This window comes from Cuculus canorus, chromosome 8 (genome assembly GCF_017976375.1).
Source record: "Cuculus canorus isolate bCucCan1 chromosome 8, bCucCan1.pri, whole genome shotgun sequence".
NCBI lineage: Eukaryota > Metazoa > Chordata > Aves > Cuculiformes > Cuculidae > Cuculus > Cuculus canorus.
This window is the reverse complement of record NC_071408.1, coordinates 19,810,877-19,830,793: the sequence shown is the minus strand read 5'-3', so window position 1 is coordinate 19,830,793 and position 19,917 is coordinate 19,810,877. Positions and strand designations below refer to the sequence as shown.

The following is a 19,917-nucleotide window of genomic DNA, read 5'->3' as shown; positions in this document are numbered from 1 at the left end:
CTCTACGGGTAGGAACCCACCATCCCCAGCATCAGAAAGAACAATGGCAAAGTTAACTGCACCTAATTGTTCTGAATTTAAAACACTGTTAACCAGCAGCACTCCTCATTTCTTTGCACATAACTACTATACTGTCAGGAAGGAAATGGTTTCATGCATCTATCATTCATAAGTTGAAAAGTATCTGCTCTTATAGAAAAATATTTGTTTGGTGTGTTTATAATTAATATTGGGAAGTAAAGTCATATATTAACATAGGGAGAAGACTTAAATACTCTCGAAGTAGTGGTTAATACGGCAATCAAGAGAAAGTTTGCCAGTAGATCTATAACTACATCAGGTAATAAAAACCATACAGACCAAACAGAGATTTATCAGAACTTGACTGGAATGATGTGCAGCACAACTGGATGTGAAATACTGAATAAATAATAAGCAGAGTGGGTGACTTGTTTGGTTTGAGAGGCAGAAGCAGAAGGAGCAGCATAAAATTGAATCTGACACTGATTCAAAGGCTGATTATTACTTAAGCATTTTACTTTATGTTTTGCGTGATTATTTGGAGGGAGTTTTTTTTTGAATAAGCGGCAAACCACAGAAAGGACAGGTAGCATTAGTGAACCTGCAGTGACAGAAGACGATAAATGCTTTGGCCAGCCAGTGCAAGGACAGTTCCTGGCACAGTGTCCATTTTTTTTTTTCCTGGACTCAGACTAAAACTTAACACTTCCCATGCTAGTCAGACCCTTTCCTGTAAATGACAGTGGGAATGTACCTGCTATCTGGAGAAAAAAAAAGAGCAAACTGAGATGAGAAGTAGTTGTGTAGATCATGCACTAATATATTTTTTCTGCAGTCCAACAGATTGTTAATAGTGGGGCTAAAGCAAAGACTAACCCCTGCATGTTACTTTAGCAGTTTTTGTTAATTGTAAATAATTTGCTTATCGCCTTGTACATCACAGAAATCTGAAGGTATTATTGAAGCTCAATGAATGTTAGTTCTGTCCTGTACTGAATGACAGTTTTGTAATCTATGCAGCCCGGAACTGTAATTTTGCTGTAGCCAAAGAGTTAAACAACAGTACACAAAACAATCAAGCAAAGAATCGTGCACCCGCGAGCTCTCCTTTTTGATGTGAACAGAAATGAATATTGTTTAAAATAGAGTGGATATTTTTAATACATTTTCATCTTGGTTCCAAATCATGAAAAGATTTGCAGACTCCTGCTGTTTTGGAGTAAGCAAGTTGTATCAGCCATAGCTCTCCAGACCTAAGAAATATTCCTGGCAAAGTCTGTTTACTAGTTCAGAAGTTCATTTTTTCAAGTGCTTGAGGAAAGCCACTACTGCATCGATTGAAGTGGTGGTGGTCATAGCTGAGCAACCATCGCTCCGTGTAATGCAACGGGGTGATTTAAATGGAAAGCATTCACTGCCTGTTTAATAGTCAGCTGTCATAAAAGTAATACTTCTGTTCAGTTTGTAGTGCACCAGAAGAAGTAGGAAAGAGGTGGGAATATGTATGATTATCTTTTACTTTGTTTTCCAGAAAAAGATTTTATATTGGACAATACTAGGACTTCATAACTTCTCAAAACTGTTTGGTTTGGAGTTGTCTTTTTCCAAGTTATCTGTCAATTCCTCATGTACAATTTGAAACTTGCGGAGAAGTTTTGTGGGGAGGAGAAACAAAACTCCACGAGGTTTTGGTGGTTATCACCTGATACTATTAGCAAGTATAATATAAAAAAAAAAAACAACAGTTTTTAAAATATAGTAGAAAAACTACAATAAAAAAAAAAGATAAGAAGGGTTCTTAGGGAGCACTTTAGCCATTTGAACCTTCATAATAAAATTCATTCATTTAAACAATAAGACCTGAGACTTTAATGTCTCAAAAAAAAAAAAAAAGAAAGACCATTTCATTCCTTCCGAAAGCTTCTGTCACTGAATCGAGACATAAACTCAAACAGTTTACACTTTTGTTTTGCCTTTTACTGCTTAAATGATTATATGCACAATAATGAAAGAAAAAAGAAAGACGCAATCTTTTTCATTTTTTTTACCCAGTCTTGCCTCCCCCCCCAGTCACATACATGAGAAAAGTAGCTGCGATAAACAGATACTGATTCAGACTGAAAGTCTTTAAAAAAAAAAAAAAAACACACCCAAAACGTTGCATGATAGTCTCTAAGCAGTTCCATCTGTCAAGCAGAAATTTTAGGCTAATAGCCTGTGGCGATCTCCCTCCACAGTCCACTACCTGCCTTTGTCCTATTAAATCACTTTATTCTTCTTAAAAAAAGAAAAAAGAGGAAAGGAAAGAAAAACCTTGCAGACCAAAATCATCTGAGTGATGAAGTCCTAATTTTGACCGCCTCTCTTTGATGTTGAGCAGTGGGTTCTTATTTAAAAAAAAAAAAAAAAGAGTGAGTGAGAGAGAGGGAAAGGGGGAGAGAGAGGGAGAGAGAGAGGAGAAGACAGTGCTAGGAGCAGATGACTTTTCATCTCCACTTCACCTTGCCACTGGGTCTGTGAGAGATTGGTTCATTGTCAAGGAGATTTTTTTTTTTTACCCATGATTCCATATGGTATGGACCGGGCTACATGTTGCCCAACATGCCAGTGCAAATGTTTTCTCAATTAGGTGTCTTATCTCCCGTGAGTTAGCATCAGATGAAGCTTGCTGACAGCATAATGGCAGGGAAAACCTCCGACGGCTCCATCAAATGGCAGCTCTGCTACGACATCTCGGCCAGAACTTGGTGGATGGTGAGTTGGCAGCAGGGCTGCTTTTTTTTTTTCTCCCTTTTCTACTTTCCCTCCCTCTTTGACAAAATGTCCCAGACCTCACATTTATCAAATTAACATTTGATTTTTTTCACACTCTTCAGTAGAGCAGCCTCACACTTGTCCCACTTGTGTGCTTTCCCCTGTGTAACAGGAGACCGTTAATGTGCACTACAGTTTCCAGAGGGAAGCTTTTTCGACTCTCCTTAAGGGGGGGTTAAAAAAAAAAGAAAAAAAATAGGTATGCAAAGAAGTAGTTTAAAAAACCCTTGTGCAGAGAAACTTGTCTCAGTCGGCTGCCTAACGCTCAGTTTGTTTTACTTAATCTGCTGCTTTCAAGCGTTCATGTGCGTGTACATTTTTTACCATGCAATATTTTGTAAAGAGGGGAGGTGGAAAGTTCAGTCCGTTACAAAGCAAGTTGCTTACTGTAAAAGCCTAAAACGGTGCGGTAGTGTTGTGGTGTAAAATCATCACGTGCGAGAGGAGCATGTTTTGCGAGGTGCTGCCTTTCATCGGAGACCCACATCTAACTTTACCCTTCGCTTGTTTACGTTAGAACAGGTTACCGGGCTGTGCTGACCTGGAGCCATGTGTTACAGATCCCACATATTCTGGCTCTAGCTGCTTTTGGGCGCAATTAAAGTTTCAATAAAGTCCCAACGTGCTCCGTAGAACGAGTTAACTAGCATGTCATGGTCAGCCGGGTCAGACAACCTTTGACATCTTGAATCTGTAAGAGGTATAGTGAGTTAGGAGGATTCACAATAGCCCATTGTGGTAGAAGATGCAAGTCCTGTTGTGAGGAAGAGAGTCCTCAAATCATTACTGCCCTCGTTAGCTTGTTGTCCGTTAGAGATTAATTCGTTAGCAGCGCATTTTTAGTTTTCTGTAATTATTATTCTTGTGGCAAGCGTGAATTCTTCCAGTGAGAGGAAAAGTTTGCTGCCAGGACAATGAATGTATTATCCGCTCCTAACTGGACCGTGAACCTCAGCTCATTTCACATAGATATCAGTTAAAAAAGGACTGGCGAGTGGAATTACAAAACAAGGCATGATCACTTTCATTGTATGATACGCTGAAACAAGTCGGGGGCTTTCCCTCCCCCTCGCCGTCGGACCAATTTTGGTATCATTTGGAAAGTTTAAGACCTCTGAGGACTTGAAAGACTTTTAAAAGTGAGATCCGGAAGGTTTTTATTCTGCAGCTTGGTAGTGGCCATTGTGTATATCATGTGGCTTGTATTTAAAGGTGTTCTGGCTAGATTTTTCTGTTTTGTTTTGTCTAAACTCTTAATTTTTTAACTATCTATTAGAGATTTGCCAGTGGTTGCCAGTGAAATGTAACATGCAGCTTTTGGTTAACAGGAATAGGGAAGGGTAACCGCTTTACTTATAGTACTGATTTTCCAATTAGACTTTCTGCCAGGGGAAGTTGGAGGGGGGAAGGGGTATTTGCATGCACATAAACTGTTGATTATTCATGTGACTTTTTTTTTTTAGCTTGTTAAACCCCTGTAAATAAGGCTGTTGATTCTTAGTTATCATTTTCAAAGCAAAGTTTTCAAGTACCTGTTTCAACCACATGATTTATATCATGCTGTGATTTTGCCTTATTCTAAACCAGTTGTGTATTTTATTACCACTCCTCTTTTATTGTCTATCAGCTGCTTTTATGATGAGGTACGTCCGTGTTTATTATTTAATAAGCATCCTCAAATGTTCTTAGGTAGTTATTATCACCCTATGGAAAGTGTCCGAGGAAGTTTCATTTCAATCCCATTTATTTCACAGATGTTTTAGTACTGTGAATATAATATGTAAAAATGCTGGAAACATTTAGTAATGCACTTGCCTAAAAATAAACAGTTTTATAACCACACATGCTGTTGTTTAGATTAAACATTGCAGAAAGTTCTCCTTAAACTTGAATGTCACACTATTTATTTTCTAAGAGAACAACAAAAAAAACCCCACAACACTAAAATAGCCCTTTTTTGTAGAAGTTTGTGATAGATGAGAGATGTTCATTTTAACCAAAATGAATAATTCAGGATCTTTACAATAGGTGTGTTAATTGCAAATAATTTTCATACAAAGTTTCAATTATTGATGAAGTAATAAGCAGTTTTTCATGCAGTCTGTGAATCTGAAACGTACAGCAAAAAGTAGATATCTATTATTATTTTTTTTACCCCCAAACCTCATCACGTTTGTCACATTCGTTTAATCAAAAGTAAGCTAGAGAGCAGATTTTAATGCTTTAAAGACAAATAAAGCTTTTAAAATTACCTCATGCATCGTCTGGCTGCACAATATCTCAGCTGCACAGTGCTAAACTTCGGTTTGGTACTGCCAGCATACAAAGAGATGAGTGAATACCCCTTGCACCCATATGGACTCAGCTGCCAGCACTGTGATATGCAATTTTGCTTTTTAATGAATCGTAAACAATTTGTGTGTCAAATGAGGGAGTTTGTTTTCTTTCTGGAGCAGGTTCTAAATCTGTTTTAAGCTATAGCTGTATACTGTACTGGAGTATTATGCCCAAATTTAAAGGTTCTATGTCATTTTGATGAAAAGACCTGTTAAATGAAAGAAACGGCTTTATAAAAGGCTGGGTGTAGTAATCTCTCTCTCTTTCTTTCTTTCTCTCTCTCTCTCTTTCTGTCTCTCAACCTCACACTCTCCTTCTTTCACTCCACTGTAGCATGTTTATAGCTAGCTGGCTAGAGATAATGGAGATTGGTTGATTGCATGATTAGTAAAATGAATGGATTTTAGCATTGGGTAAAGCAGCTTGCATTTTCGAAAGGTGGTTTTAAAATGCAGAGTTCTAATTTTGACCTTATTTTCTTTCATAGATAATCTTTATTAATGCTCTTTAATTCGTTTTTCCTCATCACAGCTAGTTTTTCTCTCTGGCCATCTGATGGAATGGCTAATATATTTTATCTTACTTGCCAAAATAGCAAAAGGTCAAAGTAAAAGAAAAATGTTATTTTTCTTTCCTGTAGATGGTTATAAATGTTTCAGACTATTTCGGTAGAACCTACAGTGTTTGTGCATTTTAGCAATAATTGCATTTGTCGCCACTGTTTTAAGGCAATCTTTTGACAACTAATCTATTTTTTCTTATGCTTTAGTCAAGTAAATGCAGAAACAGTTATTATTTTAGCTATAGTGTAATGTGGCATTTCAGCAGAAATTTTCCCCCCAAATCCTGTAAATTTGTGTAAGAAGGAATTACATATATTTTAATATATTTGTGACAGCAAATACTTTAACCACTATAACAGCCTGAAGTTATGAGATTAATTGGTTTGTTGAAAAAAATTATCATTATTTTGTAATCATTGGAGCTTTTTATTTAAATTTGATGCTGTCATAGAGACACTAAAGGGTTAGTCACAGAAAAGTTGCAGTACTCTGTCTTGCATTTGTAACCAATATGTGCAGCTGTGCTACTTTTATAAACATTTATTTCAAGCTGATTATTTTTTTAATTTATTTGCTCTAGCAAGCCAATATGATGTGACTATTATAGATGTTTAATAAGGGATTGTCTGCAAAATTCCTTTGCATGAGATTATTGAAATACATGTGCGGCAAAGGTCTATGCTGGAGGAAAATTCTCAATGACAATACAAAACTAAAGACCCTGGGCCAAATTCTGTGCAAGGTTTACGCTGTCATCATCCTGGAGTCGCTGCATTAGGAGGAGTGGAGCAGCTCCAGGTTTACTTACCTGAGTGACCGAGAGGCAACTTTGACCGATAATATGAGTTATCTCGGTCCAAACACTTTCGAAACCCAAACTGTTCTCCTTTGCAAAATACTGGAAGAAAAAAAGCTCATTAATAAATAAGAAGCCATTTCAAATGACTCCATATATGAGTTAGCATGCAAACTGCTGTTATTGAATTTGACAGTTAAAGCGGCTCTTCCAGTTATTTTCCAAAATAATGGTTTTCTAGGTGTATTATCCAGCTATCGATCCACAGTTTGGTGTATATGCTTTTATTTTCTTTAAATTCCATAAGCTCAAAGAGAATTTATCAAAAATAGCTGGACTGGACTTGAAATGGTCATTTTGTTACTTTAAAGGTTTTTAACTCAACACCATTTTTTCTCTGAACCTCTTGATAAATACTTTCCTTTCATACCTCTATGCTCCATTTTTCCAGAAGAATAGCTGAAATTGCTCTGGTAATTTATGCTGTAAAAAAAACCCCAAATTTCAAAATATTATTAGCATTATTGTCAAAAAGAATTAATAGAATTCTTACTATAAATCTCATTGAAAATTAGATTAAAAATAATGGTGCATCTAATAAATATTTAATTTAATCTATGAAAAACTAATTGTTACTGCTGAAGCTAAAGAAGTCCAGAAGTGTGAGACACTCCAAGGTAGTATTCCTTGTTTAAATCACTAAGCCTATCTACACATACACGCATAACTTGCTATCAACTAAGTTTATCATGGTCAGCCCTGCATCCTGTTTGAACGGTACGTGGCTTTGTTGATTTGTCTTCCTGCTTATAATTTACTGTATATCAAAAAGCATATGTGTATTAATAATTATCTTGCTCCTGCCCCCATAAAAATAACAAACTGTAACATTGCAGAATGGATTTTCTTTGTTTTATACAGTAACTCCTGCATGTTCATACACTGTTCAGCTGCTGTATAAATGTTTTTAATAAAATAATTCCTTCACTGTCCGAGTTGCTAAATTCCATGTATAATGCGAACACATGCATCTCTAGTGCATTGTCTTACATGCTTTATAGTATCCTCATAATCTATATGTGGACTCCTTTCGCTCACAAGTATTTGCCCTAGTGGTTTTCTACTCTTTTTCCTTCACCTGTCCTGAATATTGCCATGAATGTTTCTAATTTAAAGCCAGAGGAGTCAGTGGCTGATTAGAAGACAGGAAATTGGAGGATTAAACTGTCTGGTTGAACTTCCTTTACTTATCAGTACTGTGTAACTTACACTGGATTATAAATTCATTGGGACATTTTCTACAGTGTATCAGTACTTCTGTTTTCTTACTTCTTATTTTTCTGGAGAAAATACGAAAAACAAGGAAAATGGGTAGTTTGTGGCTAAAAAGCAATACTTTTTAAGAACACTGAAGCACTGTAGGTTTAAATTTGTATAAATATCTTTGGATATGAGAATTCATGCAATTTTAAACCATGCAGGTCTATAATATATATTTTAAATTAATTTTAGTATGTAAACAACCAAGCAACAGATACTTTCAGGGAGGTGGAGGGAAATGACATCATTTTAGTAACAGGAGAATGTGCTATGTTAACCCTTGTTCAACCCTCTTCCTCTCAAACTTTCACATTTGTCGTAACACAATGGTGTACCACAGGGCACTCTGAGGAAGGGTTAGAGGGAAATGCCAGTTCATCCAAAAAACTTTGTCTGGACTCCCAGTGCTACACTCTGAGCCTGGAGCCTGAGATCCAATGTCCTTAACCAGTGTTTACTGTGGAAGAAGGATATTGTGTAGATAGCGGTCTAACCAGAGAATGAAGAAGGGTACAGCTTTGTACCTTTGAGAACCAGCTCATTCTCGCTCTTGATGCCCAAGTATTATTTCCAGAGCTCATCATGGCCATTGGTAATGAAATCATTGTCATAGCTGGGAAAAGCGAGTAATAGTATGCTCTGGAGAACCTATCTTGTGCACGATAAATAGGAAGACTCTAGCCTCGGTCCATGCTATGCCTAAGGTGTCTCTGTGCTACCACCCACCGTTCACCATCATTTGATTTTACACACTGGATTGAGATCTGAAGGTGAAAAAACTATTGGATACCAGACCATGCAAGAAAATGAAAAAAAAGATAACACTGCCTTGAAGGTCTAGCACCTTGTTCTGAATCCAAGAGCTGCAAAACTCATCCTATACTCAAGTTTAAACACTGAGACTGGATCTTTAAAGTAGTTGGGAAGCTGGGAGTTGTCAAAAATCGAGATGAATATAAAAGAATGTTCTGAAACTGTTTGCTGGAAAAGTCTCAGTAGTTTTCATGTGAATGAAAAAGCAATCCAAAACTTTTTATAAGTGGGGAACAAAATGTTTGCTCTTGCTACCTTCATATGAAAGGAAAAAGGTAATGGTTTTGGTTTATCGAGAGGTTCGCTATATTTTAATCCCAGTGTGAGCAGAATCCCATGCTAGAAGCATGTTTCACTCCTTCTCCTTCAGATGTGGTCACTGATTAATATTTAAAGATGATTTTAGAATGAATCAAGTTGTTTCTCTGTTGATTTTTGAAGACAAATGTGTTTGCTCACAATAGCACGGTTTTGATTGATAATATTCTTGTTATTTCCACTAATCTCACTGGAACTTCTCTTCCACAAGTACGGCAGGATTGCCTGGTAATGATTAGAGAACTTATTGCAAATGCTGGATCTCTTTTTGCATATACATACACGGAATTTATATATGTAATACACTTATACTTTATCCACCCGAAAAAAATAAGGCACTTGCCACACTCCCAAGAAATCTGACTGCTCTCAGGGCAGCAGGAGCCTGTCTGATTGGAGTACCTTTGGAGCTGGTGCTGTTCAAGCCTGCAATGGCTCTTTTGTGCAAAGGTTTTAGAACTTATATTTACTGTGATGAAGACCTCTGGATCTATTTTCTGTAGAGTAGATTATTGAAGAGTAGTTCTCAATAAGATAAAAATCATTAGAACAGGTTAAATAGATGCGTTGGCTAATAGAGTGAGATTCAAAATATTTTGCCCATATAAGCTTGTCTTTGGTGGGGTTGTTTTTTTCAGGGACTGTGAAACACAAAGTTAGCAATACAACTAGATATGGGTGGAAGTGTTGGATAGTACAGATGGCACTATAAGATTGTAGACTTTTACTACCAATAATTGCAATGCCCTTGCTTTCAAAGGAGTGCAGGTTGCCCTTGATGTACACAAACAGTCATATTAATTTCACAACCCAATTGGAATCACACACACGGATTGAGGTTGTCAGTAGGAGCAGTGTGGAAATTAAGAGCACAAACAGTGCTCTCAAATAGACATTTCTTCTTTAAACATGACTAACTCAGAAGGCACAGGGCATACATGGTCACTAGCACAGCACTTCCATGACTGAGAGAGATTGCTAGTAAATTAGAGGGGAGTGTTTCTGGTTTATTTTTTTTTAAATCCAGATTTTAATTACGCTGGAGAAAGTGAACCTGATTCTGCATGGAAATATTCTGATATTCATAAGTAGTCTTCGTTACTCTAGTAAGGAAAATAGTCAATACGCTAGTAAAGAAAATGGAAATGGAAAGTAGAGCATGGCTTATTGGTTTATATCAAGAAAATATAAAGGGTTTTCCAAAGTGACCCAAATTCTTATATGTTCAGTAGGAAAGGAGAAAAATGCTCTTACTTGATTTTTCATTTAGTCAGCATTTATGTTTGCTCTCAAGAACAAATACAAACAATACGCACGTGCACTTCTCTTTGTTGGTATTTTTTGTACTAGAAATTTTCTTTTGTGATGCTATTTGAAAGAACAGGTTAAGGAGAATAAGCTAAACACGGTTTAGTTAGGACAGTGGCTGAAAAGTGAATCACCAAGGCTTTTACAAAAGAAAAATCAGAACAAGTTTTCAAGGATTATAAGTAAACACAAGTAAAACTCAAATTTACTCATAATCTGCTACTAATGAGGACTTAGTATAGACATATAAGCATTGCATCAGGACTTGTTACTTCATCTTCTTTTATCCTGATTTTATAAGGAAGTGAGGCTTAAAAGATCAGCTGTCTGTCTGCCACGCACAAGGAAGGAAACTATAGTTTAAGACACTACTTAACACACCCAAGGATTTCCCTCATGTTTAAAAAAAAATGAATAATTCTTAAACAATTTGAAACAAAAACAGTAACTTTCTTACAAATTATAACTGTGTCACCGAGTTTCATAGGACACAACTTTATTACTATGTGGAGTCATTGAAAAATTCTGTAGCAGAGGTCTGCTTCTCTACATTCCCTTTTTTAGAGATCCTTATTACATCTCTATGGGCACACATTCTTTTCATTCATAATAAAGTTTTCTAAGTCTCCAGCAGGGAAATAGGGGAAATAGCTTCTACAGAAGTACACAGAGATGTAGGAAGAGGACTTAGGCCTCAAATGGTGTGAAGTCCTTGATGAAGACTTGGCTCCTGATAAGCAATGACATTTGCTTACCAGCAATGAGTTTGTGTCAAGAAGAAAAAATCTGAAGAACAGAAAGTCTAAAGAACTGACCCAAGCACACGCACTGTAATAGAGAGAGGAAGGAAGAAAGGCAGGTTTTGATATGAAAACATGTTTTCTGGGGTTATTAAGAGCAGTAGCTGAGAGACTGTACCTGAGTAAGGACCGTAAACGACAAGGTTTGTATTCTCTCTCTCCTCCAAATTTCTCTTTGAGGTTATTCCTTTTTCGTTACTTAAAAATCCCATTCAGCAACATATGGGCTACCAACTGCTCTGGTCCTCCAGTAAATGGACCACTGAACAGACAAATAACTTTGTGGGTTTGTTTTCCTCTCTTCAGATGCAGAGGCATGGTTTGAATTGCAGATTAATAGCTCATTTGCCCAAACTCTTCTGCACTGAGGCAACTCCGTAGCAGGAAGCCAAAGAGCCACAGGACAACAGCCGTGGCCGAACAAAACAAGGCTCTGTGCCAGTTCCATGAGATATCCTCCCATGTGCAGCCACTTTTCATTGCATCTGCTCAATTGCAAAATTTTAGGGAATATTTTAGGGGTAAACTGTAAACTCTGGTGAAAAACAAGAAAAGAAAAATGAGACATAGAGCAAAGACCAAGCTGATAATGTGGCCCTGTGGCACTAGATTCAGAAAACTCTAACACTCCATTATGCGCTACGACCCACAGACTTGCATCTTGGTGTCTTCCACTTCCAGCTTGACAAAGTCTGTGGTTACACAGCAAGTTAACCTTGGGAGCCACATGTCCTTAAGGAACTAGTTATTTCCATCTTTGAATGGTGTAGTCCACTTTTCTGTTGGTTATCCCAACATATCTTTTTTCAGATCTGCTCTATGATCACAGAACTGATCCTGTGTGTAAAGCAAGATCTTCACAATAGTGATATGCAGATATACGAAACTTTAACTAAATAAATGTTTGTCCAGTCAAAAAGTGAATGGTGACCTAAGAACAGGAAAATCAGTGGGCAGGAAATTTTTATTTTCCCTTTTGACAGGATAAGGGGCTGGAGACAAAATGAGTGAAAGTTGTACCCTGAAAAACAGTGTGAGACAAAGCCTTCTGGAAATATGAGAAATAAACAGACTGATAAGGGTGGAATGACAGAGCTGCAGAGTTTTGAGATGGTGACAATTCCAATTTGATGCAAACATCTGTTCGTGTGCTTTGGATTGAAGTAATCAAACACCTGCACCTCCATGTATGTGTTCATGCTTGCAAATGTCTTTGTTCTAACAAATTTTGTGGGTGCACACTCCAGGATGAGTGTGCACGAGCATGGCATAGAATTGTTGTTTGTACTCTGTAGGTGTTTGCACCTGCAAAATGCAGGTGCCTGCTTAGATGTGTGTTCTTACGAGAAGATGAGCGATGTGCTTCCCTTGGTTTCTATAGAGGTCTGCCAAGTCTATCACTTTAATTTCTTTGTGTCTTACCCTCCTCACCTATGGAGTAGAATAATAAAAGTCACTTACCTCAGAAAGGGTGTTAAATGTTAATTAATGTGTTTCTAACACTATCTGAAGACAAATGCTATAAGTGCTGTACATTATTTTTTAAAGGAGTTATTTATGAATGTAAGGTTTTGCGGAACTAGAGAAACTAAAGATGAGAAAGACCTAATAGTCTATGGAGTCTTTCCATCTACCAGCAATCTGTTTTTTACTGTTTATTTATTGCTGACTTTTATTTTGCCTTTAAGCCAAACACTATGGGTTACTCATATAGCATATGCTTCTTCACTCTGCACACAAGTAAAAGCAGTAATCTCAAAATCAAGATAATATTGTAATAAAACCTGACTGAGGATGCCTGAAGTGGTACATATGTGCCCACTGTGTAAGACAGAGAGATGTCTGTGCACACCGCTCCTCAGTATTAAGCAGGAGTTTGGTAAATTGAGTGGATTACTGGGATTTCATTAAAAATTAAATGTACAATTATTTAGATGAATTTTTCACATATGCTTGTGGGCAAACAATTTTTGATTAGTTGTTGACATATAGTACACACAGTGTGTGTGTGTGCGTGCACACACGTATATTTATATGCATGATATATAAATAAAGTACAGACAGTAATGTAGTGTTAGTAACGTCCACTGGTAGTCATTAATTTAACAAGTCTTATATAGGATGGAAATAATGGTCTTCCTCAGACTGAAAAATTATTTTCACTGCATCACATTAAGACTGATTTATCCAAAGAGCAGTGTAAGATTTCAAGACTAAGCATAGCTCACCACAGCTCTCTCCTCATTTTATCTAACTTCACGAAGAAGTTTCTCTTCCAAAGGAAGCCATGGAAGGGAAGACATGCCATGCCTTTTTCAGCAGCACCTATCACTGGCCTCAGGTTGTGGGATTTACAGCAATGGAAGGAACTTTCTCAGTTTTATTTTAATTAGAAATCAGGTAGTAAAGCTGGGAAAAAGATTTGTGAAGATCTGAAGTGTCTGAAGAGAAGCGTCTTGAATAACACTGTATTAGTCATGAGGCAAGAAGGGAAGAATGTTGTCATGATTTGAAAGTAACATTGTTCAGTAAACGAAGATGTGTGAAGCACTTGCTAAACTAAATTAGTTCTGAGATTTGGTGCACATTTGTGTAATTCTGTTCATTGAAGCTTTGAACAATTGTGAAGAAAAACAGAAACACGTCTATTAAAAAAAACACTTGAATTTCTGTTGGTGTTTATCTGTAGTGATACAGTTGCCATTTTTCATATTTCAGACAGAATAATTAATTGGCACAAATAAATAAATACAAATAATACAGTGTAATTCTACTCTAAATCTTATCTTGCTGACCCAATCTTATAAAGACTTTGCGTTCCCTCACACAAGCGGAAGTTGTAGAGAAGTTCCAGGACCCTGTGTCTCCTAAATTTTATACAGAGGCTATTCCTCAATAGATGACCTTTTTCTAATGCATAGATTCAGTGTGCAGAAAGGGTAAATCTTGTCTTTTGAGTGTCCCCTGTAGGATATCATTGAATAAGTGTAGCCATATACTCTTTATTGTATTATCTTGTGATTAATTTTTCAAAGAGCTGGTGCTCCCACCTCTTCTTGGGGAGGGAGAACACTGTGTGTGCTTTCAGGTCATGTTCTCAAGTCCTTTAATACACATCTGGCATTTACCTCTCTTTCTGGGATCCTTACCTTTGTGCCATTATACTTGTTGCTGTCTTACTCAGTTAAGAAGTACAAATAGACCCAACATTGCCAGCTGCAGTCCCAGGCTAGATCATTACTCCAGATTTGAGGTTAATCAACTGCAAATTCCATTAGCTTCATACAGAGTGAAAATAAAGAACAGACGGTCTCGTATGTGAGCCAGAAGTCAGGTGCAGCACAATACGGCCAGCCTTCAGGTAGAGGGATTTTTTTCCTTTCAGCTAACATCTCTGAGCTAAGACCAAAGGATCAGATCAAAAAAGGATTTTCATTTAAGTTTTATAGACTCCCATCCTTTTTTCCCCATTGTCTCTCCGCTTCCATTTGCAAATGTTAGTTCTTCATTTAATTCTGGTGGAGGTTCTACCCCTTTTTCTCCTGAATACTGTAGAAATTTATTGCCAAGAGTTATATTTACATACTTCTTCTATTCTTTACCTACTTGTTGATTGTGCCAGCGACTTCCTTTATGACTCTGGGAAGTGTTGTGTGAAGCTTAGGGAGGGATATGGGTGAAGTTTGCTATTAAAAATCCATTTGCTAATATTGCAGACTTGCAAACGCTGACTTGCATCTTATGAGCTCTTCCGTTGATTTCAATAGGACTCACAATATCAAAGCTAGGCACACAGGAGACCAGCAGCAGGAACCAGGCATGGATGCTTCCCTGTCGCTTTTATCCTGTGCACTGTCTCCCCTCGCCATACCCCTAGGAGAGTGGCTTTGCTTGTCAGAGGTGATTTTCTCATGAGTTGATTTAAAATTTGTTTAATGTTCCTCCTGGTTTTGCATGTACTACAAGTAGACAACATTTATAGATTTTTTTTTTAAAAAAATGATGTCCACCTGTCTGAAAATAATGTCTCTGATAAATCTCAGTTCTCTAAAGAAAAAGCTTTCCTATCAAATAAAACCGTAGGAAATTCAGGTCTGTGGCCAAAAGTTGAAATGTTGCTGCATACAAAGTGCATTGCGCTTTTCAGACTGAATTCTGAAAATTTATATTACACAGTGTTTGACAAACAACATGAATTCTGTGTACTGTGGCTTTTCCCTTTTCTTTGCATCTTTATCTCTTCACTCAGTTTTGGTGGGGAATGGAGGTGTCTGTGTGTATGTGCGTGTATCTCTCCCTATATAGATATGTTAGATCATCAATGGCAAGCCATTACAAAAGGTTAGGGAAAATATTGCTGCCAACAGAACTAAAGATTAAATAATCCAATCTCTGGGAACTGTAAACTAACAATCGCTATCACAAATGGGCCCTTTCTAATCATAGTTTGTGGTGGAATGAAAGATGCAATTGTCTGGAATTGATGAATATGGGATCCATGCTGGCTTCAGGGTCAAAGGTGACTTCATGCAAAGGTCCCTTTCTCTCTGGCACTGCTTCCTTTGTATAGCATAGCTTGGCAGCTATCTCTTTGCACTTCGGCTACCTGCCAATGCAGCTGGTACTGTGCAACTGTCTGGTAGAGACTACAAAGCATCACTCAGCAACCAGCAGCTTCGCATGGGGCCCCTTTTCTAGGATGACAAAGAAAGATGGGCTATACATTCTGCCATCTATGCCCATTAAAAAGACTCTTAAATTGCATTACTACAGGTTATTGTTAATTATGTAGTAGTCACTGGATCTGTATGATCCTTTTAGGAGTTGATAAACATTATGCTGGCAGTATAAGTAATCAAGAGGCAAAACCCAGTATTTTGCTGTGTAAAAAGTAAGTATTAATGAGGTAAGTTGTTCATGCATTGCCATATGAATGAAACTTTCATTTGGATTATGTATGCCACAGGTCTGTGGCATACGCAGGAAAAGAATGATTGAACTAGACAAATTACTTGTGAAGCCGTGGCCTTACAGTTTCAATATTCATGTTACACTTAAGCTTGGGAAGTGGGTTTTTTTGTAAGCGTTTATCCTGGAAGTTTGCTGGTTGTTAAAATGTGTCTTGAGCTGCAACTGAGAAGGAAGAAAACAAAGTTCTGGCTATGTTAAAACAATTTCAGTTTAGAAGTCATGAAACTAACTAGTGTTTAAATGATGGGATTCTGATAATGGAAGTGGCATCACTGGCAGACTGACAAGACTCTGATTATCTTGGATAGGTTTTTTCCTCAGTAGTGCATTTTCTTCCTGTGCTTAAGAAATTGCTTGTAGTGTGTCCAACAAATGGAAAATCTTTCTGCCTCCTAAAGCTGAGGTCCTGGTCATCTCCCGAGGATTGGCCAATCTACTCCTGCTCTTCAGTCTAGTCATGATGAATGCATTGTAACTAAACGTGCTTATTTTCTAACTCCTGTAAGTCCATTGGTGTTAACATAAAACCAAAACAGCTAATCTAGGGCAAGTGAAGATTGGATTCACCTTCAGTGAGATGTGTAGACGACTTACTACATAGATCCAAGTTACTCCAACTTAAATATTCTGGGCCAAACGCTTAGCTCCTAATGACTGGCATAGCTCCACTGCAGCTAATGGAGATGTACCAGTTCACCCCTCTGGAATTTTCTGGGCCTTGTCTTTCCCAAGATTTCAAGGAAAAGTCTGTAAAAAAAAAATGTTGGAACTTGTTTACTCATGACTGAGTTTTTACCCTTTTTCTTTTTTCCTGCTTTCTCTGCACTATTTATGATCTTGCACTTGCCTCCTGTAGAGCTGGCAAGCATCCTAAGATGTACACCAAGTTCTGGGAGGGAAACAACACCATTTCTGTATAGTACCACTGCGAGAGCTAGTGTGTTGAACCACTTTTATTTCCTCTTTTGTTCAAATTACACAAAATTCTGAGAGAAGCAAGATACAACAGGAGGAGATGAGAACCTTCAGTCTTCAGTTTCTCTTTTTCCTCCTTGCATTTAATATTCCTTTCCTTGCCGTGTTCTGATATCAGCTATTTCAAATAGTTATATATAATTTAACATTATACAAAAGTATTGTCATATCAAACATAGTGAAATAGATTCCAAAAACACCATCTGGTATTTGGGAATGCACTGTGAGTTGGGAACGTGAGAAGAGATATTCTTTGCCACTTTGCTTGGGACCCAGCCATTAGCAGTGTAATTGCCAAGAAAAGGTGACAGGCTTCAGGCTTAATGCAAGTGGTTTTTTTTTCCTCTCTCTCTTCCCCAGCCTGTTAACTCTATGTGTCCTAAAATGAACGCAAAAGGCACTGTAAGGGCAACGCAATGGCAAAAAACAATAGGCTCCCTTAAATTAAAAGGCAGGGCAGAAAATGAAAACAATCACTGGGCTCTTATAAGAAGACTAGACTAAGTGAAAGCAAAAAAGGTTGCTGAGAGGAGGAAACGAAACAAGACGTATACTTTAAAGCTGCAGTGTGCTACACAGAATTGTTCTCTTAAGTAGTGGATTTGTAATGATTAGAGTCTCCCAAGCTTTATCCGAAAGCTCATTTCAAAGTCATCATTAGTTTCCTCTAATCTACCCAAAATTGCAAAACACATATTGTGAAGGTCATCCATGACCACTCTAAACCTGGTCTATTTAATATTATCTCACTTTTTCCTCCGTATCTCCATCTATGTCTTTAAGGGGGGGGGGGGGGGGGGGGGGGTGGGAGCGATGGCACGACAGGGGGAAGGGGGAGAGAGGGTTTAATAAATTAAAATCTCAGACTGATTTCTATGGGAATATTATTCTGATGTGTAAGAACCCAAAGGGCATGCATCATACAGTCTATATAATTTCGTATTGCTAGCCTGTATGTTACCTTTGGCAGGTGTAATTCTAACAAGTTTTGCCAGTATTTCTCACCTGAGAACCAGATCAAACATGAGGGAAGCAAAATATCAGAGATATTTGAATAAGGATCAAAGTCTCTGTGGCACATGCAGGAAGTCAAATAAACTTTGCAGCAGAGGATGAAAATAAGTGAATAACCCAGAAATGTTTTAATCTTTATTGATTTCCATCTAACGTTTAAAATACAGCCTTATATTAATTCTGATCTTAAAAAAAAAGCCACATTGATTTGTTTCGGTATGTCAGAAACTGTAATGCTACAATAGATCTGCTATTAAATTACGCAAAATAAAATGATTTCTGGTGGGTGTATCTAATGCTTGCCAAATTAGATGAAATGAAAGCTAACCCTCTTAGTCTAGCTGTTGTTTTTAAATATTTATGTCTTTAACAGACATTTGTGTGTGCCATGAGGGGAACTAGAAACTCCTTTGCTATCAGTCAGTTTGTGTAGACATGCAAAATTCTTACAATCTCAGTACCAGACTCGCACAAAACGTTGATCACCACAAGTTCTTTCCATTTATTTGAAGTAAGCTTGCCGATTCGCCATACTGCAGTTTTGCCTCCTGTTACTTATATATTTACTGTGATTGCATTTCGCTGCAAATGACTGCTTTCTCCAAATTTAGTCCGCAAGGTGTAGTGCAGATTTTCAGGAAAGCGTTTGACCCTTCAGTGCAGAAAAGGTAGCCGCAGTCCCATAGGTGCTGGATTGCTTGAGGGACCGAGAGAGAAGCTGCAAACCCAGAACTCGCCCTCTCTGCTGGTGACCAGCCGTCGCGAAACTTTGCTCTGAAACAAACACCATAGAGCTGGGCTTCATCACACATCTGAGTGGGAACGTAGCTCCAACATCACAAAAGAATCTTTCTGTTCTTTACAAGATCTTGTTATTGGGGTGCAATCTTACCCCAGTCCTGCTTGACCTGACCTTCAGTTCTGTCTGTGTTCTAAAAGGCGGTGGTGGTCTCTGATACGTCTCTCATTTAGTAGCAAGCTTATTGCTTTGAAGTGTGTCAATCGAGGCAGTCCCTCATGCATTTAGTGCCCCAAACTCTCCTGACTAATAACCCAATCTGGGCAGCTCAGAAAAAAAGATAATGTTCTGATTTCTATCTTACAAAAACAAACACTCTTTTCAGGTAAAATCACTCTTCAACAAGAGTGTTGTATTCTGGTCTTGTTTGGCACCTGCTGCTCCAATAGCAGTGGCTTTGGTCTGCTTGAAACGGAGCAGTGAGGGACGTGTCCAACACAGAAGGGCAGAGGGAGGGCTTGTGTGCACAGAGGCCGAGGCCACACAATCAGTTCAGTGACAGAGGGACAGAGCACACGTGGGATCCCTGATTCCCACTCAAAGAATCAAAAAACATGAACAAAACTGTTTTGCCATTTAATTTCTAAAGGGCTGTATTCACCTATGAAAACTTCCATACAAGAGATAATGATCTACAATAAAAATGAAATGCTGTAATACTTTTACATTACAGTTCCTCTTCTAACAGAAATTGCTTAAAATCTCTCCTTTTTCACTGTGCTTTTCTTTGACCTTTCCCTACTGAATAATCTAATGTTTCTAGAATGTATATTTTATTTAATGGTTTTAATCATCAACTGCAGTAACAAGGAATCTGCATCTTCATTAAGTTAATATTACAGAAGTGTATTTTAAGCCTCTGTTGTGCAGCCACAGCCTCTGTGTACCAAAACCTGCTGCCGTGAAGAACAGCAGCAATACTTTCATTCAGCACAATTCATTCCCCATTTGTCCCCTCTGCATAGCACCGGGTAACGTGGGGATGCCCTAGGTATGTGCAAGCTGGAGCATCCCATGCTCAGCTCCATCCTCCGGGCCCTGCCACCGCCAAGGCACACAGGTACTGTC

At 37.9% G+C, this 19,917-nt stretch overlaps 1 protein-coding gene across 8 annotated transcripts in view; it reads left to right on the top strand.

Moving 5' to 3' along the window:
- The first annotated feature begins 2,596 nt into the window (after positions 1-2,596).
- Positions 2,597-19,917, top strand: part of NFIA (nuclear factor I A) — a 356,165-nt gene continuing 338,844 nt past the window's right edge. For 2 of the 8 annotated variants that reach the window (XM_009569167.2, XM_054073814.1), the window contains exon 1: positions 2,604-2,775. In XM_009569167.2, coding sequence (XP_009567462.1) covers positions 2,680-2,775 — 96 coding nt within the window. In that variant the 5' untranslated portion in view covers positions 2,604-2,679. Of the gene's footprint in view, positions 2,776-19,917 lie in introns of all 8 variants that reach the window. The other 6 variants (XM_054073812.1, XM_054073808.1, XM_054073809.1 and 3 more) reach the window with 6 other exon arrangements.